The sequence below is a fragment of the Monodelphis domestica genome, chromosome 4, assembly GCF_027887165.1.
Source record: "Monodelphis domestica isolate mMonDom1 chromosome 4, mMonDom1.pri, whole genome shotgun sequence".
Lineage (NCBI taxonomy): Eukaryota > Metazoa > Chordata > Mammalia > Didelphimorphia > Didelphidae > Monodelphis > Monodelphis domestica.
In genome coordinates this window covers 121,650,960-121,674,011 of record NC_077230.1, presented here as the reverse complement: position 1 = coordinate 121,674,011, position 23,052 = coordinate 121,650,960, and the positions used below count along the sequence as shown (strand labels likewise).

The 23,052-nt window shown below is 37.9% G+C and overlaps 1 protein-coding gene across 1 annotated transcript in view; it reads right to left on the bottom strand.

Annotated features, from left to right (window-relative positions):
* Positions 1 to 18,770, bottom strand: part of MILL-like (MHC class I-like located near the LRC-like) — an 85,819-nt gene extending 67,049 nt beyond the window's left edge. The window contains 1 exon segment of the mRNA NM_001193324.1: positions 18,472 to 18,770. Within this exon segment, the coding sequence (NP_001180253.1) occupies positions 18,472 to 18,631 (160 nt within the window). The 5' untranslated portion in view covers positions 18,632 to 18,770.
* Positions 18,771 to 23,052: the final 4,282 nt, after the last annotated feature.

The window sequence follows — 23,052 nt, the reverse complement described above, 5'->3', positions numbered from 1 at the left end:
GCAGGTAATGTCATGAATTCCTATGAATCTGCCCAATTATTGGTTCCTGCTGTTGCTGGGCTGTAACATCATATCTTCCTGTGTGTCTTAACCTATATATGCTTTGTGTGAACCCAATAAAGCTTTGTCGCTATGCATTTTCATATAGCGTCCATTCATTACTCTTCATTTTGTTACCCCAAGTAAGGTCACACAGGGCTGGCTGACCCTGGCACTGAGCCTTACAAAAATGGTGCCCAAACAGGGACATATGCCTCATAACCCCAATTCCTTTTCTGGTCATAGGATGACGAAGAGTTAACGGCCTCTGCCGGAGACTGCAGCTCGGGTGGGCAGGGGATCGAACAGAGATAAGAGCGCCACATTGGCATGCCTCCTCTGTTCCCCAACTTTGTCTCTCTCTTTCTTTCGCTTTTTAGTTTATCTTTTAGCAGTAATGGGTAATTCAATTCCTGTCCTTTTAAAGGACAAAGATTGGCAAACAGTTCCAAGATCTCCTAGGAACAGATTAACTCCCCTGTTAACACTATGGGGAGGATTGGGGAGGATAGGTTGTGTCTATTGAGAAAATGTTCATTATCCCTCTTTGATAATGTTCCAATCTTTCTTTCTTGTGACTTCTCGGACAGCTCTAAGCTGTCCCGCGATAGTTCTAAACTGTCCCCTATTAGGGACCTCCTTCCCCCGGTTCTTTTATTGGAACCCCCCCTTCAGTTCTCTTTGGAGAACCCCCGATGCTGTGTGCTGGTCATGCAAAGTTTCAATGCTACAGAGATCCCCTCGGTGGTGAGTATAAATACTCTAAGGGAAATTATATTTTTTCTTTAGAATGGATCCTAAAACACTGATTTTTTTCAAAGCATGCTTGTCACAATGTTGTGTGTTTCTGTTTACCGTTGTCTTTGTCAAAGTTTCATCTCTATGTATTTTTAAATTGGACACTCACAAAAAGAAAGAAAATAAACTGAGATAGTTGCAAGATTGAACTTGCCTGTCAAAAATCCTCAGCAGAGGACAAAAGCAAATACCTGTTCAATGATTTTTTCCTCTTTCTTCCTTTGGATGGGCCCCCAAAGGAGCGAAAAAGAGAAAAATTCAGAGCAGAAATAGGGAGATTTTTACTCCACAATTAGAGGCTATTTTTCATTTAAGATTAATGGTTTGATGTACGCAATTTGGAAGGATCAGTAATGATTTTGATATGATACAAATATAATTTCATGTATTGAAGTAACTATTTGTCATGTTAATAAGGTTAACCAGATTTTATTGAGCACAACAAAACTCATGGTTAGAAGTTTATTTTGTTAAATCTTGCTATGCATAATGGTTTCAGTGAATTTGAGAATTGTCTAAATGTGGCTGATAGTCAGACTGATACAGAGAGGGAATATTTTATTCTATAAGGACAAAAATTGCACTGGCCAATTTATAGATGTAAAAGTCATCCAGAAAAGTTGTTATGTTGTTGAGAAGAACTTATTCTAAAAATTAAATTTGGGCTTTTTTCAAATCAGATTTATTTTCATGCATGTGCTGTCAGGAGTAGTAACAAGAAATTATATGACACACAAGAAGTTTAAGTGATTAATCTGTTCATGGGATTTAATAATATTAGTACTAGGAATTTGGTATTTTGCAAGAGAAAATTTCTAAATGTTGTTGTCTGACTCAGGTTATATGAATTGCTTTTAAAATGTGTACAATGTATAGGAAGGAATTTAAGGGTATATGATATGCAAACTATAGCCTTGAAATCAAAAAGGGCTTGTCATAAGGATTAAATAACAATTCAGGATAGTACCTTTCCACTATTTACAATAATGGTAAAGAGGAGAAGCCAGAAGAAATAAGAGTAATGGATAGAGATACTAGTTGATACTGTGAATTCTAGTGTTAAATAGATACAACAAATTATAAATTGGAATTTAATCAGGTATGTAGCAATATTTTGAGCTAAAAGAAAACTAAACTGTAGGTTTTATTCTACTTTAGACAGAAATTTGAGAGGTGTGCACGTAAATGCTTTGTACTTCAGTTTGGTTAAACACTGAAACGTCGCTAAAGGACTTAATCCAAGTTATTTGGGAGTTGTGAAATTCAAACTAAAATCCACTGAGAGTAAGTTATGAAAGAGGTTTGAGAAATTCAGTATTTTAAATTATAGTAAGCTCACTTGTTAAAGAAGGATAAGATAAGGCTCTTAAGTAATAAATCTAAACTGAGCCAAGTAGCCTTGGGATAAACTTTCTCAGAAGCTATTAACCCCTTCCTTGCACACAGGAAGGAGAAAGAAGTGCTTATAATTATTCTACTCTGATACTTAGTAACTGAAATAGGGACCTCAAAGAGTTAACAACCACTGTGTGATATAACTTAAGATGAGTATATTTTAATTGTAGAAATTGAGGTTTTAAAACGCTCAAACAAACAAACTTCGCCAGCCTTGTCTGACCAAGTAGCTTGTTTGAAGCTATGGAATTTTAATGCAAACATTCCATGTCCAGAATGATAAGATTATTCCGCCAACAATATGTAGCTTCAGCCCTTCATTAAGACTACACTTTCCTGCTCTGTATATCATCCATTATATAGATTATATTCTTATTGCGGCTGAAGATGAATCCCAAATAAGCAAATGCTATAGTTAATTGGAAATTACCTTGCAAAAATACCATTTAGTCATTGCTCAAGAAAAGATTCAAAAAACAAGTCCCGTACTCTATTCAGGGGCTCAGTTATATGTAACAGCTGTTATGCCTCAAAAATATAATTAAGAAAGGACTGCCTTAATACCTTAAATGATTATCAGAAATTATTAGGTAATATCAATTGTGTTAGGCAATATTCATTTCTTACTACAACTGAATTACAACCGTTATTCAAAATGCTGGAAGGGAGTTCTGATTTGAATTTCCCTGGAACTTTAACACCTGAGGCCTCTCTTGCTTTAGAGATAGTAGAAGACAAATTGAATCAGGCTCCACTTAACCACTATCAGCCTCAATTAACCCTGGAAGTGATTATTTTTGCAACTTTAATGTTACCAACAGGTGCCTTAACTGAGAAACAAAAAGTCATTGAATGATTAAATCTAAAAGCAAAATGGGAAAGGCATAGAACATGTGATCTCAGGTTTAGGATAGTATCTTCATGAAATCCAGGTACCTATTGCTAAAGATATAATATAGAAATATTTATAAAGTCATGACAAATGGTCTTTACTATTAGTGTACCTTATTGCTATTACCACCTACACTCCACAAGGCTTATTTTCTTTTTTGTCACCACATCCTATTGTTTTTCCTCATATTCTAAGAGATCGTCCGGTATCAGGACCTAATGTTTTTGTTGATGCAAATGCTAATTACAAGGAAAGTAGCTCACCTGTCATTTTTACCCTCCCTAAAACAGATAATGGACCTGTTTATACTTCCAAACAATTTTTTTCTTTTTTGCCAACAAGGACAAACTATTGTGGAGCACAGTAATTAGATCTTAAAAAAACATTTCTTTTAAAACGAAAAGGGGGAGACAGTGCCCCACATCGATGATTGGCAATAGCTGTATATACTATAAATAATTTGATCTTTACTTCCAATAATGTATCCAGAGCTGAAAAATTTTTCTCTGCATTTTTTTATGTACGAAATTCAGGTACCACTCCTGTGCTCCCTGACCCAGAACAAAAATGTGGCATGTGGAAAGATGATAATCAAACTTGGCAAGGACCACCCAGTGGTCCTACAAGACCAAGGTTTTGTTTGTGTCTCCACAGGTAAAGACAGAGTATGGCTCCCTCCCCGCTGAGTTCAAGAAATTGACCATAAAGAGAAGAACAAGGGGAGGGCGCAAGAAGCCTCGCAAGGAGACTTGACAACATCTCCATAAGATACTGACTCTTCTGCTTCTATTCCAGAATTTAAGTACAGCTATTGGAATAAAGAGATGGGCTTTTTGGGACCAACCACCTTGAGTAGAGTATGTCAGCATGGGACACGCTTTACTGGAAGTCATCTTGTATACAAAAACTAACTGATATTCCTGACATTTACCATTTTCAGAGACAAGGTAAGGACAACAATCAGGCCATCAATTTGTTTGTGCCTTTCAATTGGAACTGGACTAGTTGAGGCACCCCAGTGTGCCTCGCAAGAGACCATCCTGCATGCCTGCCCCTCAGATCTCTGCAGGTGCATTATTATGGTCATTCTGACCTGTCAGACTCTTTCTGGATAGGACCTTATCATGTAAACAAAGGGGTAAAATATGAAGGTTATGGCCAACTGCAATATCTAGGTTGGCTAGGGGAATCTTGTGATTGTATTTGGGTACAAGAAAGACCTATTTGTCTATATGTGATGGGATATGAACAAAGAGACACTGTTAATATGTTTCCACCCTTGCTGTCTTGTAGATCTAAAATGTATTCATTGGAAAAATATGATTTGGGTATATTGGTATAATGACACAAGGTGTATTGGAAAGAAAATGGATTCTTATAAATTTCATGATTGTTTTATAGGAGGATGCAGCTTGCCTTTGTGGGTGATGCCCCCAGAACTAATTGGGTACATTCTGCTAATTTCACACAGATTTTGACTGATTATGGAAAGATAGCCCTGGCAATGGATAAAGTAAATATGTCTCATTATGTTAATGTTACTTATAATGAAAAAAACAGTAAATAGAAGTGTTACATTAGACACTCAAGCTAGACACTCAGGGGGATGGTATCACTCACCAGCAGATGGAGCAATGGAAAAATTATCTCAATTAATTAGCTCTAGAAAAAGAAGATGTATTTCTTGCATAGTTTTAGGTATTGTAGCCATGATAGCCACCATTACTGCTACAACTGTCAGTAGTGTTTCTATAGCACAAAGTGTAGCTAATGTTTGTGTCCTGGAACATGATGCAGAATATTTACACGGGCTTGCACAGAATGTAACCAAGGCTTTGCATATACAGCAAGATACAAGGGTTTTTTATGCTTTACAACAAATATCTAAAGATGTATTGTTATTAATTAATCAAGTAGAAATTGTAGCTATTACCAGTAAATTAAGGTGTGATTATCATTATTCAGCTTTTTGTCTTCTTCCTGTTAAAGTTAACATGTCTGATGCATTTGAAAAAAAATTAGAAATGATCTACAAGGTCTTTGGCTAAAAGGCAATATCTCTGAAAACATCCAACAATTGAACCATATTATTGAAGAAATGGATAGTTCCTTAGCTGAGGATCTTTATCCTGAACATATTGCTGATTCTATATACAATTGGATTAAATCAGGCCAAAGTTGGCTGTGTCTCCTTTAGCTCAAATGAGTATAACCATATTGACTTTCATACTGTTTATAGTTATCTTACTGGTCCTTCTTCCCTGCCTATTCCGGCTCCTTGTATCCAGCTTGGGTAGGATTGAACAAGTTCTGACCCAACTCCATGTACTGTTGCAAAACAAAAAGGGGGAATTGTAGTCGAGGCATTGCCGTAAAGGCAGGGCCATAAAGGCAGAGCCCTAAGGGTTAAAGCCTCCTCTTCTCCTTGCTTGGGCTGCATAGTCAAGGTCGTGGGTTGAACTGTGTACCACCTGCCCAGCTGCATGCTCAAGGTTGGAGTAGTCAGCAAAGGGAGGATTGATAAGGTTTGTGAGAAATTGTGAGAGATTGTGGGAAACTTGCTTCTCTGTTCTTCCTGGTGCCTGGCAGGTAACGTCACGAATTCCTATGAATCTGCCCAATTATTGGTTCCTGCTGTTGCTGGGCTGTAACATCATATCTTCCTGTGTGTCTTAACCTATATATGCTTTGTGTGAACCCAATGAAGCTTTGTCACTATGCATTTTCATATAGCATTCATTCGTTACTCTTCATTTTGTTACCCCAAGTAAGGGGTAACTGAGCTGAGCCTTACAGTTAACTTTGGATAGTTTTTATAGAGGAAAAATACAGAGTACAGAGAAAATAGCAGAAGAGGAAACCCAAATAAATGCTCCAAAACCTTCCAAAAGAAATGGAAATTGTCCACAAGCTCTTGAAGAATTTAAATTGAAGGTTATCAAAAAGATGTAAGCCTTCTGGCAGGAAAAATGGGAAATAATGCAACAAGAATTTAACAATCTGAGGGACAAGAACTCCCAATTGGAGAAACAGCTGGAAGCCTCAAAAAGCAGGAAAGACCAACTGAAAAGGAAAGCCAGTCTTTAAAGACCAGAATTAGGCAACTGGAAGACAATGATCTTGCAAAACAGCAAGAATTAATAAAGCAAAGTCAAAAAATTAACAAATTAGAAGAAAAAAATAAAATATCTCACAGACAAGGTGACAGATCAGGAAGACAGAGGAAGGAGAGACAATCTGATAATCATTGGTCTACCTAAAAAGCCCGAAATAAACAGGAATCTTGACACCATAATACAAGATATCATCCAAGAAAACTGCCCTGAGATTCTATAACAAGGGGACAAAATATACATTGAAAGAGTTCATAGAACACCCTCTACACTAAGTCCCCAAAATACAACTCCCAGGAATGCAATTGCCAGGATCACACAAGACGTGGCAACTTCCACACTGAACAACCACAAGGCCTGGAACACAATATTCAGAAAGGCAAGAGAGCTGGGTCGTCAACCAAGAATCAGCTATCCATCAAAACTGACTATATACTTCCAGGGGAAAGTATGGGCATTCAACAAAATAGAAGATTTCCAAGTATTTGTAAAGAAAAGACCAGTACACAGTGGAAAGTTTGATATCCAAACACAAAGAGCAAGAGAAACATGAAAAGGGAAATATGAAAGAAAGGGAAAAGGAGAAAAATATTTTTTCTTTTATTCAAAGCCTCTTCTATAAGATCTACATTTAGATCAAATTATATATATATTAATATGTGGGGAAAATGTTATGTGTAATTCTCAAAAATTGTATACATTATTAGAGTAATTAGAAGAATCACTCATAGGGAAAGATTGGAGCATAAAGATGATAAGGAGGATGGGGGGAAGAAAAAAGGGAGGGGGGAATCGATGATAGTATCAAGATATACTTGAGGAAATAGAAATAAATTAAATAGAATAATCCTTGTCACACAAAGATACATATGGGAAGGGGGGGGGGAATAATTCTCTTATAAGAAGGAGAGGAAGAGATTAATAATTGGTACTACTTAAACCTTACTCTCGGTGAAATCAAATCTGAGAGGGAAGAGCATCTAGATCCTTTGAGATCTTGAATTCTATCTTATCCAACAGAGTAATGGAGAAAGGAAAATTAAGGGGGGGGGCAAGGGGAGGCAGTACAAAAATGGAGGGAAGGAGAGGGGGGAGGGAAATTAACAGACCCTAAAAAAATTAAAATAAAAAAAGAAGGGAACAAAAAGGGAGGGGCTAGAAAGGGAAGAATATCAAGGGAGGGGACTAGGGGCACTGATTTAAAGTAAACCACTGGTTTAAAAGGTTATAGCAAAAGAAGAAAGGTCAGAATTAGGGGAGGAGATCAAAATGCCAAGGAAGTCACAAGTGACAATCATAACTTTAAACATGAATGGGATGAACTCACCCATAAAACATAGACGAATAGCAGAGTGGATTAGAATCCAAAACTCTACCATATGCTGTCTTCAAGAAACACATCTGAGGCGAGTAGATACTCACAAGGTCAGAATTAAAGTTTGGAGTAAGATCTATTGGGCCTCAACTGATACAAAGAAGGCAGGAGTTGCACTCATGATATCTGACAGAGCCAAAGTAAAAATAGACCTGATTAAAAGGGATAGGGAAGGTAAATACATCCTGATAGAAAGGAGTATAGACAATGAGGAAATATCACTCATTAACATGTATGCACCAAATGCATACATTTTTCACCCAAATTGCACCCAAATTTCTAATGAAGAAAGTAGGAGAATTGAAGGAGGAAATAGATGGCAAAACTATATTAGTGGGAGACCTGAACCAACCACTATCAAATTTAAATAAATCAAATTAAAAAAAATAAATAAGAAAGAGGTAAAAGATGTGAATGAAATATTAGAAAAATTAGAGTTAATAGATATATGGAGAAAAATAAATAGGGACAAAAAGGAATAAGCCTTCTTTTCAGCAGCACATGGCACATTCACAAAGATTGACCATGTACTAGGTCATAAAAACATGGCAAACAAATGCAGAAAAGCAGAAGTAATAAATGCAACCTTTTCAGATCATAAGGCAATAAAAATAATGATCAGTAAGGGTACATGGAGAGCCAAATTTAAAATCAATTGGAAATTAAATAATATGATACTCCAAAATCGGTTAGAGAACAAATCATAGAAACAATTAATAATTTCATTGAAGAAAATGACAATGGTGAGACATCCTTTCAAACCTTATGGGATGCAGCTAAAGCAGTACTCAGAGGAAAATTCATATCCCTGAGTGCATATATTAACAAATTAGGGAAGGCAGAGATCAATGAATTGGAAATGCAAGCAAATCAAAAAACTTGAAAGCAAACAAATTAACCCCCCCCAGAAGAAAACCAAATTAGAGATCCTAAAAATTTAGGGAGAAATTAATGAAATTGAAAGTGATAGAACTATTGAACTAATAAATAAGACTAGAGCCTGGTACTTTGAAAAAACAAACAAAATAGACAAAGTACTGGTCAACCTAATTAAAAAAAGGAAAGAAGAAAAGCAAATTAACTGTATCATAGATGAAAAGGGGACCTTACCTCCAATGAAGAGGAAATTAAGGCAATCATTAAAAACTTCTTTGCCCAATTATATGGAAATAAATATGCCAATCTAGGTGATATGGATGAATATATACAAAAATATAAATTGCCTAGACTAACAGAAGAAGAAGTAGAATTCTTAAATAATCCCATATCAGAAAATGAAATCCAACAGGCCATCAAAGAACTCCCTAAGAAAAAATTCCCAGGTCCAGATGGATTTACAAGTGAATTCTATCAAACATTCAAAGAACAGCTAATCCTAATACTGTACAAACTATTTGATGTCATAAGCAAAGAGGGAGTTCTACCAAATTCCTTCTATGACACAAATATGTACTGATTCCAAAGCCAAGCAGGTCAAAAATGGAGAAAGAAAACAACATACCAATCTCCCTAATGAACATAGATGCAAAAATCTTAAACAGGATACTAGCAAAAAGACTCCAGCAAGTGATCAGGAGGGTAATTCACTATGATCAAGTAGGATTTGTGCCAGGAATTCAAGGATGATTCAATATTAGGAAAACCATCCATATAATTGACTATATTAACAAGCAAACTGACAAAAATCACAGGATTATCTCAAGAGATGCAGAAACATCCTTTGACAAAATACAACACCCATTCTTACTGAAAACACTAGAAAGTATAGGAATAGAAGGGCCTTTCCTAAAAATAATAAACAGTATATATCTAAAACCATCAGCAAACATCATCTGCAATGGGGATAAACTAGATGCATTCCCAATAAGATCAGAAGTGAAACAAGGATGCCCATTATCACCTCTATTATTCAACATTTTACTAGAAACACTAGCAGTAGCAATTAGAGAAGAAAAAGAAATTGAACGTATTAAAATTGGCAATGAGGAGACCAAGCTATCACTCTTTGGGGATGATATGATGGTCTACTTAAAGAATCCTAGAGAATCAACAAAAAAGCTAGTCAAAATAATCAACAACTTTAGCAAAGTTGCAGGATACAGAATAAACCCACATAAGTCATCAGCATTTCTATATATCTCCAACACAGCTCAGTAGTAAAAACTAGAAAAAGAAATCCCATTCAAAATCACCTTAGAGAAAATAAAATACCTAGGAATCTATCTCCTGAGACAAACACAGGAACTATATGAACACAACTACAAAACACTCTCCACACAACTAAAACTAGACTTGAGCAATTGGAAAAATATTAACTGCTCATGGGTAGAATGAGCTAATATAATAAAAATGACCACCCTACCCAAAATTATCTATTTAGTGCCATACCCATTGAACTTCCAAAAAACTTTTTTGCTGAATTATAAAAAACCACAGCAAAGTTCATTTGGAAGAACAAAGGATCAAGGATATCCAGGGAAATAATGGGGAAAAAAAACACAAAGGAAGGTGGCCTTGCAGTCCCAGATCTCAAACTATTTTATAAAGCAGCAGTCATCAAAACAATTTGGTACTGGCTAAGAGACAGAAAGGAGGATCAGTGGAATAGAGTTGGGGTAAATGACCTCAGCAAGAAAGTCTATGACAAACCCAAAGCTGGGGACAAAAATCCACTATTTGATAAAAATTGTTGGGAAAATTGGAAGATAGTGTGGGAGAGATTTGGTCTGGATCAACACCTCACACCCTACACCAAGATAAACTCAGAATGAGTGAATTACTTGAACATAAAGAAGGAAACTATAAGTAAATTAGGTGAACACAGAATAATATACATGTCAGTCCTTTGGGACGGGAAAGAATTTAAAACCAAGCAAGACATAGAAAGAGTCACAAAATGTAAATTAAATAATTTTGATTACATCAAATTAAAAAGGTTTTGTACAAATAAAACCAATATAGCTAAAATCAGAAGGGAAGCAACAAATTGGGAAACAATTTTCATAACAAAAACCTCTGATAAAGGTCGAATTACTCAAATTTACAGAGCTAAATCAATTGTACAAAAAATCAAGCCATTCTCCAATTGATAAATGGGCAAGGGACATGAACAGGCAGTTCTCAGCCAAAGAAATCAAAACTATTAATAAGCACATGAAAAAGTGCTCTACATCTCTTATAATCAGAGAGATGCAAGTCAAAACAACTCTGAGGTATCACCTCACACCTAGAAGATTGGCTAACATGACAGCAAAGGAAAGTAATGAATGCTGGAAGGGATATGGCAAAGTCTGAACAATAATTCATTGCTGGTGGAGTTGTGAATTGATCCAACCATTCTGGAGGGCAATTTGGAACTATGCCCAAAGGGCACTAAAAGAATGTCTGCCCTTTGATCCAGCCATACCACTGCTGGATTTGTACCCCAAAGAGGTAATAAGGAAAAAGTCTTGTACAAGAATATTCATAGCTGAGCTCCTTGTGGTGACCAAAAATTGGAAAATGAGGGGATGCCCTTCAATTGGGAGTGGCTGAACAAATTGTGGTATATATTGGTGATGGAATACTATTGTGCTAAAAGGAATAATAAAGTGGAGGAATTCCATGGAGACGGGAACAACCTCCAGGAACTGATGCAGAGTGAGAGGAGCAGAACCAGGAGAACATTGTACACAGAGACTGATACACTGTGGTACAATTGAATGTAATGGACTTCTCCATTAGTGCCAATGCAATATCCCTGAACAATTTGCAGGGATCTAGGAGAGAAAACACTACCCACAAGCAGAGGACAAATGCTGGGAATAAAAACAACAAGGAAAGGCAACTGCTTGACTACAAGGTTTGAGGGGATATGACTGAGGAGAGACTCTAAATGAACACCCTAATGCAAATACCAACAACATGGAAATGGGTTCAGATCAAGGACACATGTGATACCCAGAAGAATCACCCACTGGCTAAGGGAGGATGGTGGGAGGGGGAGAGGAAAAAAAATGATCTTTGTTTCCCATGAATAATGTTTGAAAATGACCTAATAAAATAATATTTAAAAGGAAAAAAAAAAAGAATCCCCTTCTCCGCTCCTTTCCTGAGCACCCTTGCCTAAAAAGGCAGTGGTATTATCCCAAATTGTAATTCCTTGTCCCTGTAAAAATGCCTCACTAATTAACTGATAACTTGTTTAATGATAAGATACTGATAACACTATTTTCTAATAACCTCATACTTCCTGTGATGGAAAACCTATGGCACACATGCCCAAAAGGGCACACAGAACCCTCTCTGTGGGCATACTACCTATAGTCACCTGCCAGAGTTCCTTATTAGAAAGTCAGAGGGATTTGGGACAGAACTGTTCCCCTCCCCTTCTCCATGCACCTGAGAACATTCCTCATTTCATCATCCCCTTTTCCCAGCAGCCCAATGGCAGTGCTTCCTCCCTCCTCTGTCTGGGGTAAGGGGGGAGGGTGCTGGGAGGCACTCACATACATATAGCAGCTTGTTGAGTCTTTGATGAAGGTGATTCCCATAGTAGGGTTGGAGGGGAGCTAGGTTTGAAGGGAGCATAGCTCATAGCATGGGACATAGCTGAAGGGGAGTGGAGTGCTCAGGCCACTCTCCTCCCACTCTCCACATACACCTCTCATCACCCACCCATCAACCCAATGGGAGCACTTCTTCCCTCCCCTGTCTAGGGTAAGGGGGGGGGGGGCAGAGCATGGCACTTGGTCTCTAAAAGATTCACCATCACTGATCTAGGGTTGACAACACCATCAGTTAACACTATTCTTGTAACATGGTAATATTAATAATAGCCAATATTTTTCTGGGGTTTATTATGCATCAGACACTCTGTTACTCCCTTTAGTAAAATATCATCTGCTCCTCAGTTAAAGTGGGTCCTTGGTAAGTGGATCCCATTATTACCTCCATTTTTTAAATGAAGTAAACAAGGCAACCAGAGGTAAATAACTTGTCCAGGGTCACACAGCTATTAATATCTGAGACCAAACTTTAACTCAAGTCCTGCACTCTAATGTCCTTTATGGCTGCTATAAACCCCACTGCTTAGTACAATGGACATAATAACAATAATAAGAGCTAGGTAATGCCATGGAAATAATAATAGGACCTACTTTCCAAGGTTGTCCTGAGGATCAAATGAGACAACTTTGACAAGTAGATTCTATTATTATCTCTATCTTAAAGATAAGGTAAATACAGCAACCATAAGCAGGAGACTGGTCCGGGGTCACACAATGAGAAAAATCTTTGAGACCAGATTAGAACTCCCTTCCTGCACTCTCTCCATGGCATTGCCTAGCTGCCATAAACTTTACTCCTCAGCACAATGCTTGCACTATAATAATAACGAGCATAAATAACTCACTCTTTGTCAGGTACTTTGCTAGGAACTTTACAAATATGCAATTTTATCCTAGCCACAATCCTGAGAGACAGGTGATATTATTAATTGAAGAAACTAAAGACAAGTGACTTGTCCAGGGTCACAAAGTTATCAATGTCTAGGTCAGATTTGAACTCAAGTGTTGGGATTTGTTACAATATTTCTTGGGCCAGAGTGCCTCAAGGGTTCTTGGGCAGAGACAATGTTCTAGATTGGCCAGTAACCAATTTATAACTGTTTGAGTAAGAGAGGGAAAAGATAGAGGAAGGCACTACTTCTCTCACACACACAGACCCAGGCAGAGATACACAAAGGAAGAGAAAAATGTCTGACTAATGGTCCAGAGCTAAGAGGTAAGAAGGAAAGTTCCCCTTCAGTCTTTGGTTTCTGGTTTCCTTCCCTAATAGATGATTGTTCTGATCTCCCCTAGAACATTATATGGAAAGGAAGATGTTTCTTTCTCCCTCTTTTGGCTTTAACTGTAAATTGGGACTCAGTCTCTGCTAAGTAATAATAGCTATTTATTATTTAAAAATTAAAGAAAGTGGGTTATATGGGTAGAGGGAAAAAATAAGATATCCCTAACTCCCATTTTATCCTAAATTCCCACTCAAGGATTGATGGTTTAGGTCTGAGGACCTGAGTCCCTGGAGAGATGTAGTCAGGCTGTTGAATTCCTGATCTAGAGGGATATACAGTTATATAAGATGTCAGTTGAAGATCTTCTTGAGTGAATAGTCTCTTCTGCTCCTCACAGGGGAAAAAAATCTCTATCCCCTAATGAAAAGATAATGGCTATGTTCTGATTCACATCAGATAATTGAAGGACCTTAATAGGTTGAACTCAGAGTGATGCTCTTCTCTCCTCCTTGCCCCAAGAGAAAGAACCAAGATTCAAACTGTCCAGCTGCTTTTCTCAGCTAGAGGTTCTAGCCCATCGCCCGCTGGCAAGCAGCATTCCATCATCTTCCTTCATGGTGTTTTTGTAATCAAGTCTTTGCAATGAAGTCTGTAATCCTGTAAACAGGTTCTGCAGGGGTAAGGGATGTAGGAGGAAGGAATGGTCATTGAGCAGATGTATGAAATTCCAAAATCCATGTAGCTTTTTATAATAAAATGTTAATCTAAAACATTCAAGTCTAATGACAATTTCCTAATTATCATACTATTGTATCTGAACTTAAAATTCATGAAAGTCTTCTCTTTTTGGTCTCCAAAATGTTTTCATACCCACCTCAACCAAGTAAAACATTGCTAAGGTTCTTGCCGTGCTCAAAATCTTTTTTCACTACCTAAAAATGCTAAACCAACTCCAAGTATTGTAGTTCAGTGGTGCCTTACTCTTCATGATCCCCATTTGGGGTTTTCTTTGCAAAGATGCTGGAATGGTTTGCCATTTCCTAGTCCCGCTCATTTTACAGATGAGGAAATTGAGGCCAAGGGGCTTAATTTAAAAGTTGTTTGGGTTTTTTTTTACTTTTTTTTTAACCCTTACCTTCCACCTTAGAATCAATACTACTATTGGTTCCAAGGTAAAGGAGTGCTAAGGGCTAGGCAATTAGGGTTAAGTGACTGGCCCAGGGTCACATTAATATGCTTTTTAATTGTTAAGCAGACTCATATATGGCTTAATACAACAAAAATATTTTGTCAAGAGAAAAATAATAAACTGAACAGTAAACACTCAAAATAAAATATTTTCCAATCGAATTTTGTTGGGACGACTAAGGGGCTTTCATACCATGTTACTGCAATTTTCTTGTGTGTTACTAGCCTACAGACATGTTTTCTTTAATCACGCAGAAGTGAATGAAACTTTGAATGGCTCGTTTCACAAGATAGCCAATCTGGCTTAGAAAACAAAAGCATTCAAGAAATTCTCCTCGTATTCTTGCTCGTTATAGAAATCATGAACCTTAAACTCCTCCTCCTGGGCAATGCCAGCCTCCAGAGGAAATTGGCAAATGTTCTCTCTCTGGACACCTTTAAGTTTGATAACCTCACTGTACTTAGGATGTTCAATGACCCGCAAATTTCTTTTCGAAATTTTTCATATATTTCTTTTTGTCATTATCTGAACGAATCTACCAGTTAGTTGTTCTTATATTCGTATGTTCTTATACGAATATAATCCTCAAACTCTGCCGCGAGTAAGTCATCATTCGGTAGCATCAGCAAAGGGGTAGAAAGATAGGAAGTTTTGATTTTAGGGAAGAGGTTGGAGAGGGGATAAAATGCCCAAGGGGAGCGCCCCGCAGGACTCCGGCTCAGGACGCCTCGAGGGCGAGGAAGGGGGAGAGTAAATGAAAGAGTAGCAGCCCGGGTTGGAAGCCTAGAAGAAGAGGTCCGAGGGCGGCGACCGAAGCTCAAGTGAAAGAGAAGCTAGTGTTTGAGGCGCGATTCAAACTCAAAAAAAAACTTCCGGCCGGCAAACTCTCCGCTGCGACACCTAGCTGCCCAAACTCTCAACATACCAGGGGGACTTGTGAAGAAGCTTTGGTGGTACTGGATGAGGAATGCCACTAGATGGCACCTTCTGCCTTTTGGGTTTTGATGACCGAGGGAAGGAAGGAGCTCTACAACGCTGGAGCTGGACAGGACCCCTTGGTCTAATCTCATTTTACAGAGGACACCGAGCCCCACGAAGGATAAAGGACTTGTATAAGCTAAATAATGCCAGAGTTAGAACTCCTCATTTCAGACCAACGCTCTTCCCACGATACAAACCAAGGCAACCAGAGGATAAGTGACTTGTCCAGAGTCCCAGAGAGAAAATGTCTGAGTCCACATTTGAACTTGTCTTCCAGTCTCCAAGGCCAGCACTCCATCCCCAGCCAGGCAACTGATGTAAACCCCAGCACTTCACACAGTGTTCCTAACAAAATCATTGTGATAACTATCATTTGTGTTACACTTAACAGGCACTGGGCTAGGGGCTTCATAATTATTGTCTTATTTGATCCTCACAAAACCTTGGAAAGTAGGTGCAGATATTATCCCCATGTTACCAAGGAGGTAACTAAGGTTAACAGAGGCCGGATGACATATCCACTACCAGTTAGCATTGTACTTGGAACATAGTAGCAATAATAACAGCTAACCTTTTTGTTGTGGTTACTTTGCGCTAGGAACTGAGCTCAGCACTTTACAAAGATCTGATTTCATTCACAAAAACGCTGTGAGATAGATGTTGTCACCCTCATTTCACAGTTAGAAAAACTAAGGTGATTTGTCCAAGCTCACTGAGCCTACAAATGTCTTAGGGTAACTTTGAACTGAGCTCTTCCTGATACTACATCCTCTCTTCTATCCACTGGATCACATGGTTGCCATCACTTAGCAGTGTTTGGGATATAGTAATTATTAATAATAGCTGACACACATATAGCACCATGTACTGTGCTATCTCTTTACAAAATCTCATCAATCAATCAGATCCTCACAACAATCCAGGGATATAGATGCTATTGTTATCCCCATTTTCCAGACGAGGAAACCATGGTACTTGGAAGATGTGATCCAAAATCACATAACTAGTGTAGGAGTAAAAATGAATAAGTACTCCTAGTATTTAAAAATATATAGGATTTTTAATAATAAATCAAAAAAGAGAGAAAAGAAAAAGGATTCTTTCAGTCAAATGAGCTGAGCAAAGAGAGCCAGAGACTCACACCTGCAGCCCCCAAAAGCACAAACTCCCAAAAAAGAGCCCCCAGTGTGGGTCCCAGCCAAATGTATCTCCCAAGCCTCTGTAGGTAAAATGAGGATGTAACTCAAAAGGATGCTGGGAATGTAGCTCAGGTGTGGCAAATTTTCCACCTGCACACTAGCAAATGTCTGAGGCCAGATTGAACTCAACATTCTAGACTCTCTTCACTGTACCCTGGTGCTGCTATTAATCCCATCACTTAGCTCAATACTTAGAATATAGTGGGAATGTATGAAATGCTTGTTAATTGATTAGTTGGTAATAAACTACTTTTCAAGAAACTTTGAAAAAAGAACTTTGGAGTTGCCAATTGGTGCACACATTTTGGAATTTAACGTAATAATGCCAATTCTGTCTTTTTTTGTCTGACTTTTTCTGAACTTCTCCTGCTCTTTTCTGTGTTATACTATATGTTTTACATGTGTATATACAGATATAAAAAATTTCACAGATGCTCTATTCCTTTTTTTGTCACTATCAAGATGTTAACTTTTAAAAATATATCTAGATAGAATGACAACTTCAAATACAATCATCTTTCTTGCCCTTTGCACATGGAAATGTTCATTTTTGTAGAAAGGGATTAAAAAGTTATTACTTTGATTTATTTTTAATAAAATATCTTTTAAAAAATTATTTTGGGGGTGTTGACTGAGGTAGGAGGTAGTAGAGGAGAAAGATACATGGGAAGGAAATGATTAATAGCAGAAGAAGCAGGCCCAACAATAGATAGCAAAAAATTTTATTATAATTTGTTTTGAAATAAAAATGTTTATTTTATCCCTATTTTCTTTGTCCTGTGGATTTTTTAAAAATGCACTAGTTTATAATTGATGCAGCTCAGTCCTTTGACTTTTTGTGATATACATAGGAAATACTTAGAGAGAAAGAAGCAACTTCAAAAGGGAGGCTGGATCTGGTGTTAGAGGGCCTGAGTTTGAATCCTAAATCTACAAATGAAAGAAGTGGGGACCTTGATTATGAGTGACCTCTCAGGAATTTTGAAAGTGAAACCACTTACATAATCTCTTATACCCTTACAGGAATATATTACTATTTCCTGGCTAATTAACTTAGACTTAATAGAAAAGAACATATAAAATATACAGGAAAGAAGTGAGAGAAAAACCGTAGAATCTAGAGCCTGAAATGAATTTTTTTTTAAAAGCTGGTGATGAGCTAGTAGTGGGATATAGGGTGAACTCAGATGAAGTTTATATGAATGGAGGTGGATAATTTGTTATAAGACTGTGTTTTGTTGTAAGATTGATCAAATTCCATTTAGTGTTTTGTTAAGAAAAAGATTTTTTTTAAAAGAAAAAGAAAAAAGCCTCTATTCCCTTCTACTAAAACAAATGACAGCTCAACAATCCATCTTGTACAGAACTACCAAAATAACTTTACTAATGTGTAGGTGAATGTTACACATCTGCTCAAAAGCCTTCCTTAGCTCCCTATTTCCTACAGAACAAAATTTCAGATCTCTAGCACCCAGATCCTAAACACGCCCTTCCAAACTATCTTTGTACTTCTTTCGGCCCCAGTTTCCTAGTCTATTCTCTCTCACATACTCTTCATTCTAGCTAAACTGAAATTATTCATATGTTCCTCCCTCTCATTTGTTCCTTCATTTCGAGGGACTTCTGCATTTCCATAGGCTTTCCCAAATCCCAGAAAACACTCTCCTGCTTGTCTCCATCTACTGAAAGAAACCCTTTCCCTCTGAACTCCAACTCTTACCTGAATCCAGAGCTCTTTGAATGCCAAGAAATCTTCTCTGACTCAACTGCACTTTGCAGGAAGCAGGTCTGTGCAGTGAATTCTGGCATTCTTGAACCCTAAGAAATTTGGACCAGAAAAAGAGGCAAAGGTCCCTCCAATCCCTCCAGTCTCCTTCCATTCTTCTTCACCTTTCCTTCCTTGTATCCAGGGAGATCACAACATACTTAGAGCTGTCAGAACTTTTGAGGACCTAGTTTAGTCTCTTTTCTTACAAAAGAGAAATAAATGCAACTCTCGGGTCTGTTTTCGTTATTACTGCTTTTGCTAATAAGAGCTTAAGAATTGAAATGGGTGAAACGTCAGTTTGACCTCCCACTTTCGATTTCCAATCCTTGCCTGCTTGCTTCTACTCACTTAAGTTCCATTCCAGCACCACATATGAGTTTCATGTTGTATTTTTGCAACAAAATGCTTTATGTTGAGTAGAAATAAAGAAAAGAAGGAAGGCACCGGGGAGAGACAGACAGACAGAGACGAGACAGAGAGGAACAGAGGGAGGGAGAGAGGGACAAAGGGAAGGAGAGAGGGACAGAGGAAGAGACAGAGGCAGAGAGAGAGAGAGAGAGAGAGAGAGAGAGAGAGAGAGAGAGAGAGAGAGAGAGAGAGAGACAGACAGAGAGAGAGAGACAGAGAGACAGAGACAGAGAGACAGAGACAGAGAGACAGAGACAGAGACAGAGAGAGAGAGACAGAGAGAGAGAGAGAGAGAGAGAGAGAGAGAGAGAGAGAGAGAGAGAGAGAGAGAGAGAGAGAAGGAGGGAGGAAGAGGGGGAAGGGGAGGCACAAAGACAGAGAGAGAGAGAGAGGAAGAAAGGAGGTGAGGAGGAAAGGGATAGTGTAAATGTGAAATTCCCTACCTCCCTCCCCATTATGTTTAATAGATATTTTATATATTTAGTTGTTTTGTTCTTTTTTATTCTGTGATGTGGCCTTGTAAGCCTCTTGTAAATTCTGCAAAATTACCACCCAAGTCTTCATAGAAGGCCTTCACAGTATGTAGTATACACAATGTTATACTGCACATTCAGTAGAGAGAGGAAGAGAAAGAAAGAAGGAAAGAGGTAGGGAGGGAGGGAGGAAGGGAGGGAGGAAAGAAGGAAGGAAGGAAGGAAGGAAGGAAGGAAGGAAGGAAGGAAGGAAGGAAGGAAGGAAGGAAGGAAGGAAGGAAGGAAGGAAGGAAGGAAGGAAGGAAGGAAGGAAGGAAGGAAGGAAGGAAGGAAGGAAGGAAGGAAAATAAATTGTTGAATTGAATTGAATAATTCATAAAGAAGAATCAAATATCAGAAATAGGCCCAAACTTTCACCCTGATGCTTTCTACTGCTCCTTGTATTTTCTCATTTCTTTCCACCAGCCTACCCTCAGTTTTGGTCTCCTCAATATCCTTGGTCTAGTCATTTCCCTTGGAGAACATTTCTCCATGGTCCCATTAAGAAAATATTAAAGAAGCCCCCTTTTCTGGACTCACAGGGCTAGAGTTGAAAGAGGTCTTAAAGGTTTTTTAATCAACTTCCTCTTTTGACAGATAAGGAAGCTGAGGCCCATAAAGGTCCAAATGACTTTCCTAAAGCCATATAGGTACAAATTGGATAAGAGATTTAAACCAAAAATGTCATGTTTTAAAATTAGAGAACAGCACACATTCTCTGACAGATAAGGAAAATTTATATCCAAGAGAATTGATAGAGACAATCACAAAATACAAAATATACAATTTTGGGGACATAAAATTTCCAAACTTTCACAGGAATAAAAAGAAAAGCTGTCAGACTGGGGGAAAGAAATCTTTGTAAAAAATAGCTCAGAAAAAAGTCTGACAGTCAAAATATGTAGGGAATTGGCATAATTATACAAGAATAAGAACTCTTCTTTAATAGATAAATGGTTAGAGAATATGAGCAAACATTTTTCCAAAGAATTACTACATACCCCAAAGAGATTTTTTTTTAATGGTGATGGACCTGTTTCTACAAAAATATTTATAGCTGTGCTTTTTTGTGTTGGCAAAAAACTGGAAAATGAGGGGTTGCCTCTTGGTTGGGAAATTGTAATAGAAAAATAAACTGACTGGAAACTATTCCTTATTGAAATATAGAAGGTAAACTGAGGGGGAAACTGTTTCTTCAGCAATGACTGCTGTTCTCCGGCTTGTGACTGGAGAGAGAGCTGCTACAGGAACCTAAACCTGCTTATTTGTAATGGAGGTAGAACAGAGAAATGCTGAGGGATGCCACACAGGAATACTGGTACACAGGGATTTCTAGTTCACAGGAGACTTCTCTGGAGAATGTTCTAGGGTCTGCTCTGGGGTTTGCCTGTTGATCCCTACTGATGGCTGATGGATCAATATAATCTTTCTAATCTCCTTCCCCCTTCATTCCCTCCCTTTTCCAACCCTCTCCACCCAGTTCTTCTTGAAGCCTTTGGCTCCTTCCCTCCCCACTTGAGTAAACTATAAAAATTCTCTTTTCTTTTCCTTTTTCAATTCAAGGGGTTTATTGGGATAACAGGATGGGAAACTGAGGTAAGAGGGATGAGGATTTCCCTATACTACAGGGATAATTTTAGGAAGGATTGAGGAAGTATTCCAGTCACAAACTGTGACTCTAAGACAGTTAGGAAGATGGAGGACAACTGTTTGAATCTTCTTTCTTCTTCACCACAAAATCAGCCTGCCTTGTCTCCTTTATCAGTTTCAACCCCAGAGAAAAACAAGGTTCAAAGTCTCTCAAAATAGACCACCAACTCAAAAACCAAGTTTCTCCTTCTTGTCAATTTCAATTGTCCAAAGTCAGAGAAACCACAAAAAAACAAGTCAGCCCCACCAGAGTCTTTCAGCCAGGTTCAAACCTCCAGGGAAAAAAGAGTGTGACTTTCAGTGCCCGCCTCCCCTCCCCCCAACAGTCAGCTCAAACTGCCCAGAGTCAGAGAGACAGAGACCAAGGTCCCAAAAGCCAAGTTTCTCTTCCCAGTGTCTTTTAGTCAGCTTTCAACCTCCAGAGAGAGTGACTCCCTAATCCCCTCCCCCTGTCAGCTCAACTGCCCACTCCTGGGAACATTCCATCTGGAACTCTGGCTCTTGATTGACATCTCCAGCCCTGGTTCTTGGATATTGGCTTATAAGTTTTGCAAAACCTCTCTCTCTTCATGTCTCTATCACAAAATGGATGAACAAATTGTGGTATATGGTGGTGATGGAATACTATTGTACTATAAGTGCTTGATTTCTATATGCACTGGAAAGACCTCCATGAATTGATGCAGTGAAATAAAAATAACCAGGAGAACACTGTACACAGTAACTGAAATGTTTGTGGGATAATCAAATGTAATCTCCTTCTCTACTGGTAGCAATGCAATGATCCAGAACAGTCCTGAGGGACTTATGAGAAAGAACACTATCCACATTCAGAGGAAGAACTGTGGGAGTAGAAACCCAGAAGAAAACATATAATTTATCACTTGTTATTATGGGTATATATTTGGATTTTAAAAGATTACTCTATTGAAAAATGAATAATATGGAAATAGGTTTTTAGTGATAGTACATGCATATTCCAGTGGAATTGCTTGTCAGCTCTGGGAGGAGGGAGAGAGGAAAAGAGGGAGAGAATATGAATCACATAACCATGGAAAATATTTTAAAAATAAAATAAAATTATATTTTAAAAATAATTTCTAACCATTGAAACCCATGTGAAAAAATGCTATATATCACACAATAGGAGCAATGTACATTAAAATAACTCTGAGGTTTCAGTTCATATCCATCAAATCAACATCTTGTTTCAAAAATCTAAGGTTCCTGAGAGCAGGAACTATTTTTTTTAATTCAGTTAATAAGCATTTATTTTTCATTCTCTGCCACACTTCCATACTACTGGAAAAGAAAAGAGAGAAAGGAAGTGAAACCCTTGAAATAAATCCACATAATCAAACATATTGTTCAATATTGACCATGTCCAAAAATATGTCTTATTCTATATATTTAGACCATCTCTTCTCTGTCAGGGGTGAATAGCTTTTTTTTTAATCATCATTTCTCCAGAATTATGATCACTGTGTTGATCAGTTTTTCAAAACAGTTCATTTTTTTTCCCATATTGTTGGTATAGTTAAGTTCTTAAGATGGTTCTGCTCATTTCTACATCAGTTCACAAAAGTCTTCCTAGGTTTCTCTGAAACTGTCCTTTTCATACTTTCTTATAGCACAATAATATTCCATTACATTCAGATAACTTTTGTCTGGTATAATGTCTGGATTTTAGCCAGTTACGAGGCCACTTCCCAGAGAATAACATTGTTTATTAATGGATACATTCATCTTCAAACAAAAAATGGATCTTTTACTAATCTCTCCAGTGAAAGACTCCCAGTGAGCCTTGACTCTCCTTTAAAGGAAGATGTGTCCTCTTTCTGATTGGCCTAATAGTTCATCCCTTGGACCTCCCATGGGGACTCCATTGCTGGACATTTCAAAAGAGGAGGTGAACTTAGAGATCTCAACTCCTCCCTCATTACTTCATCACAGGGGAGGTAGG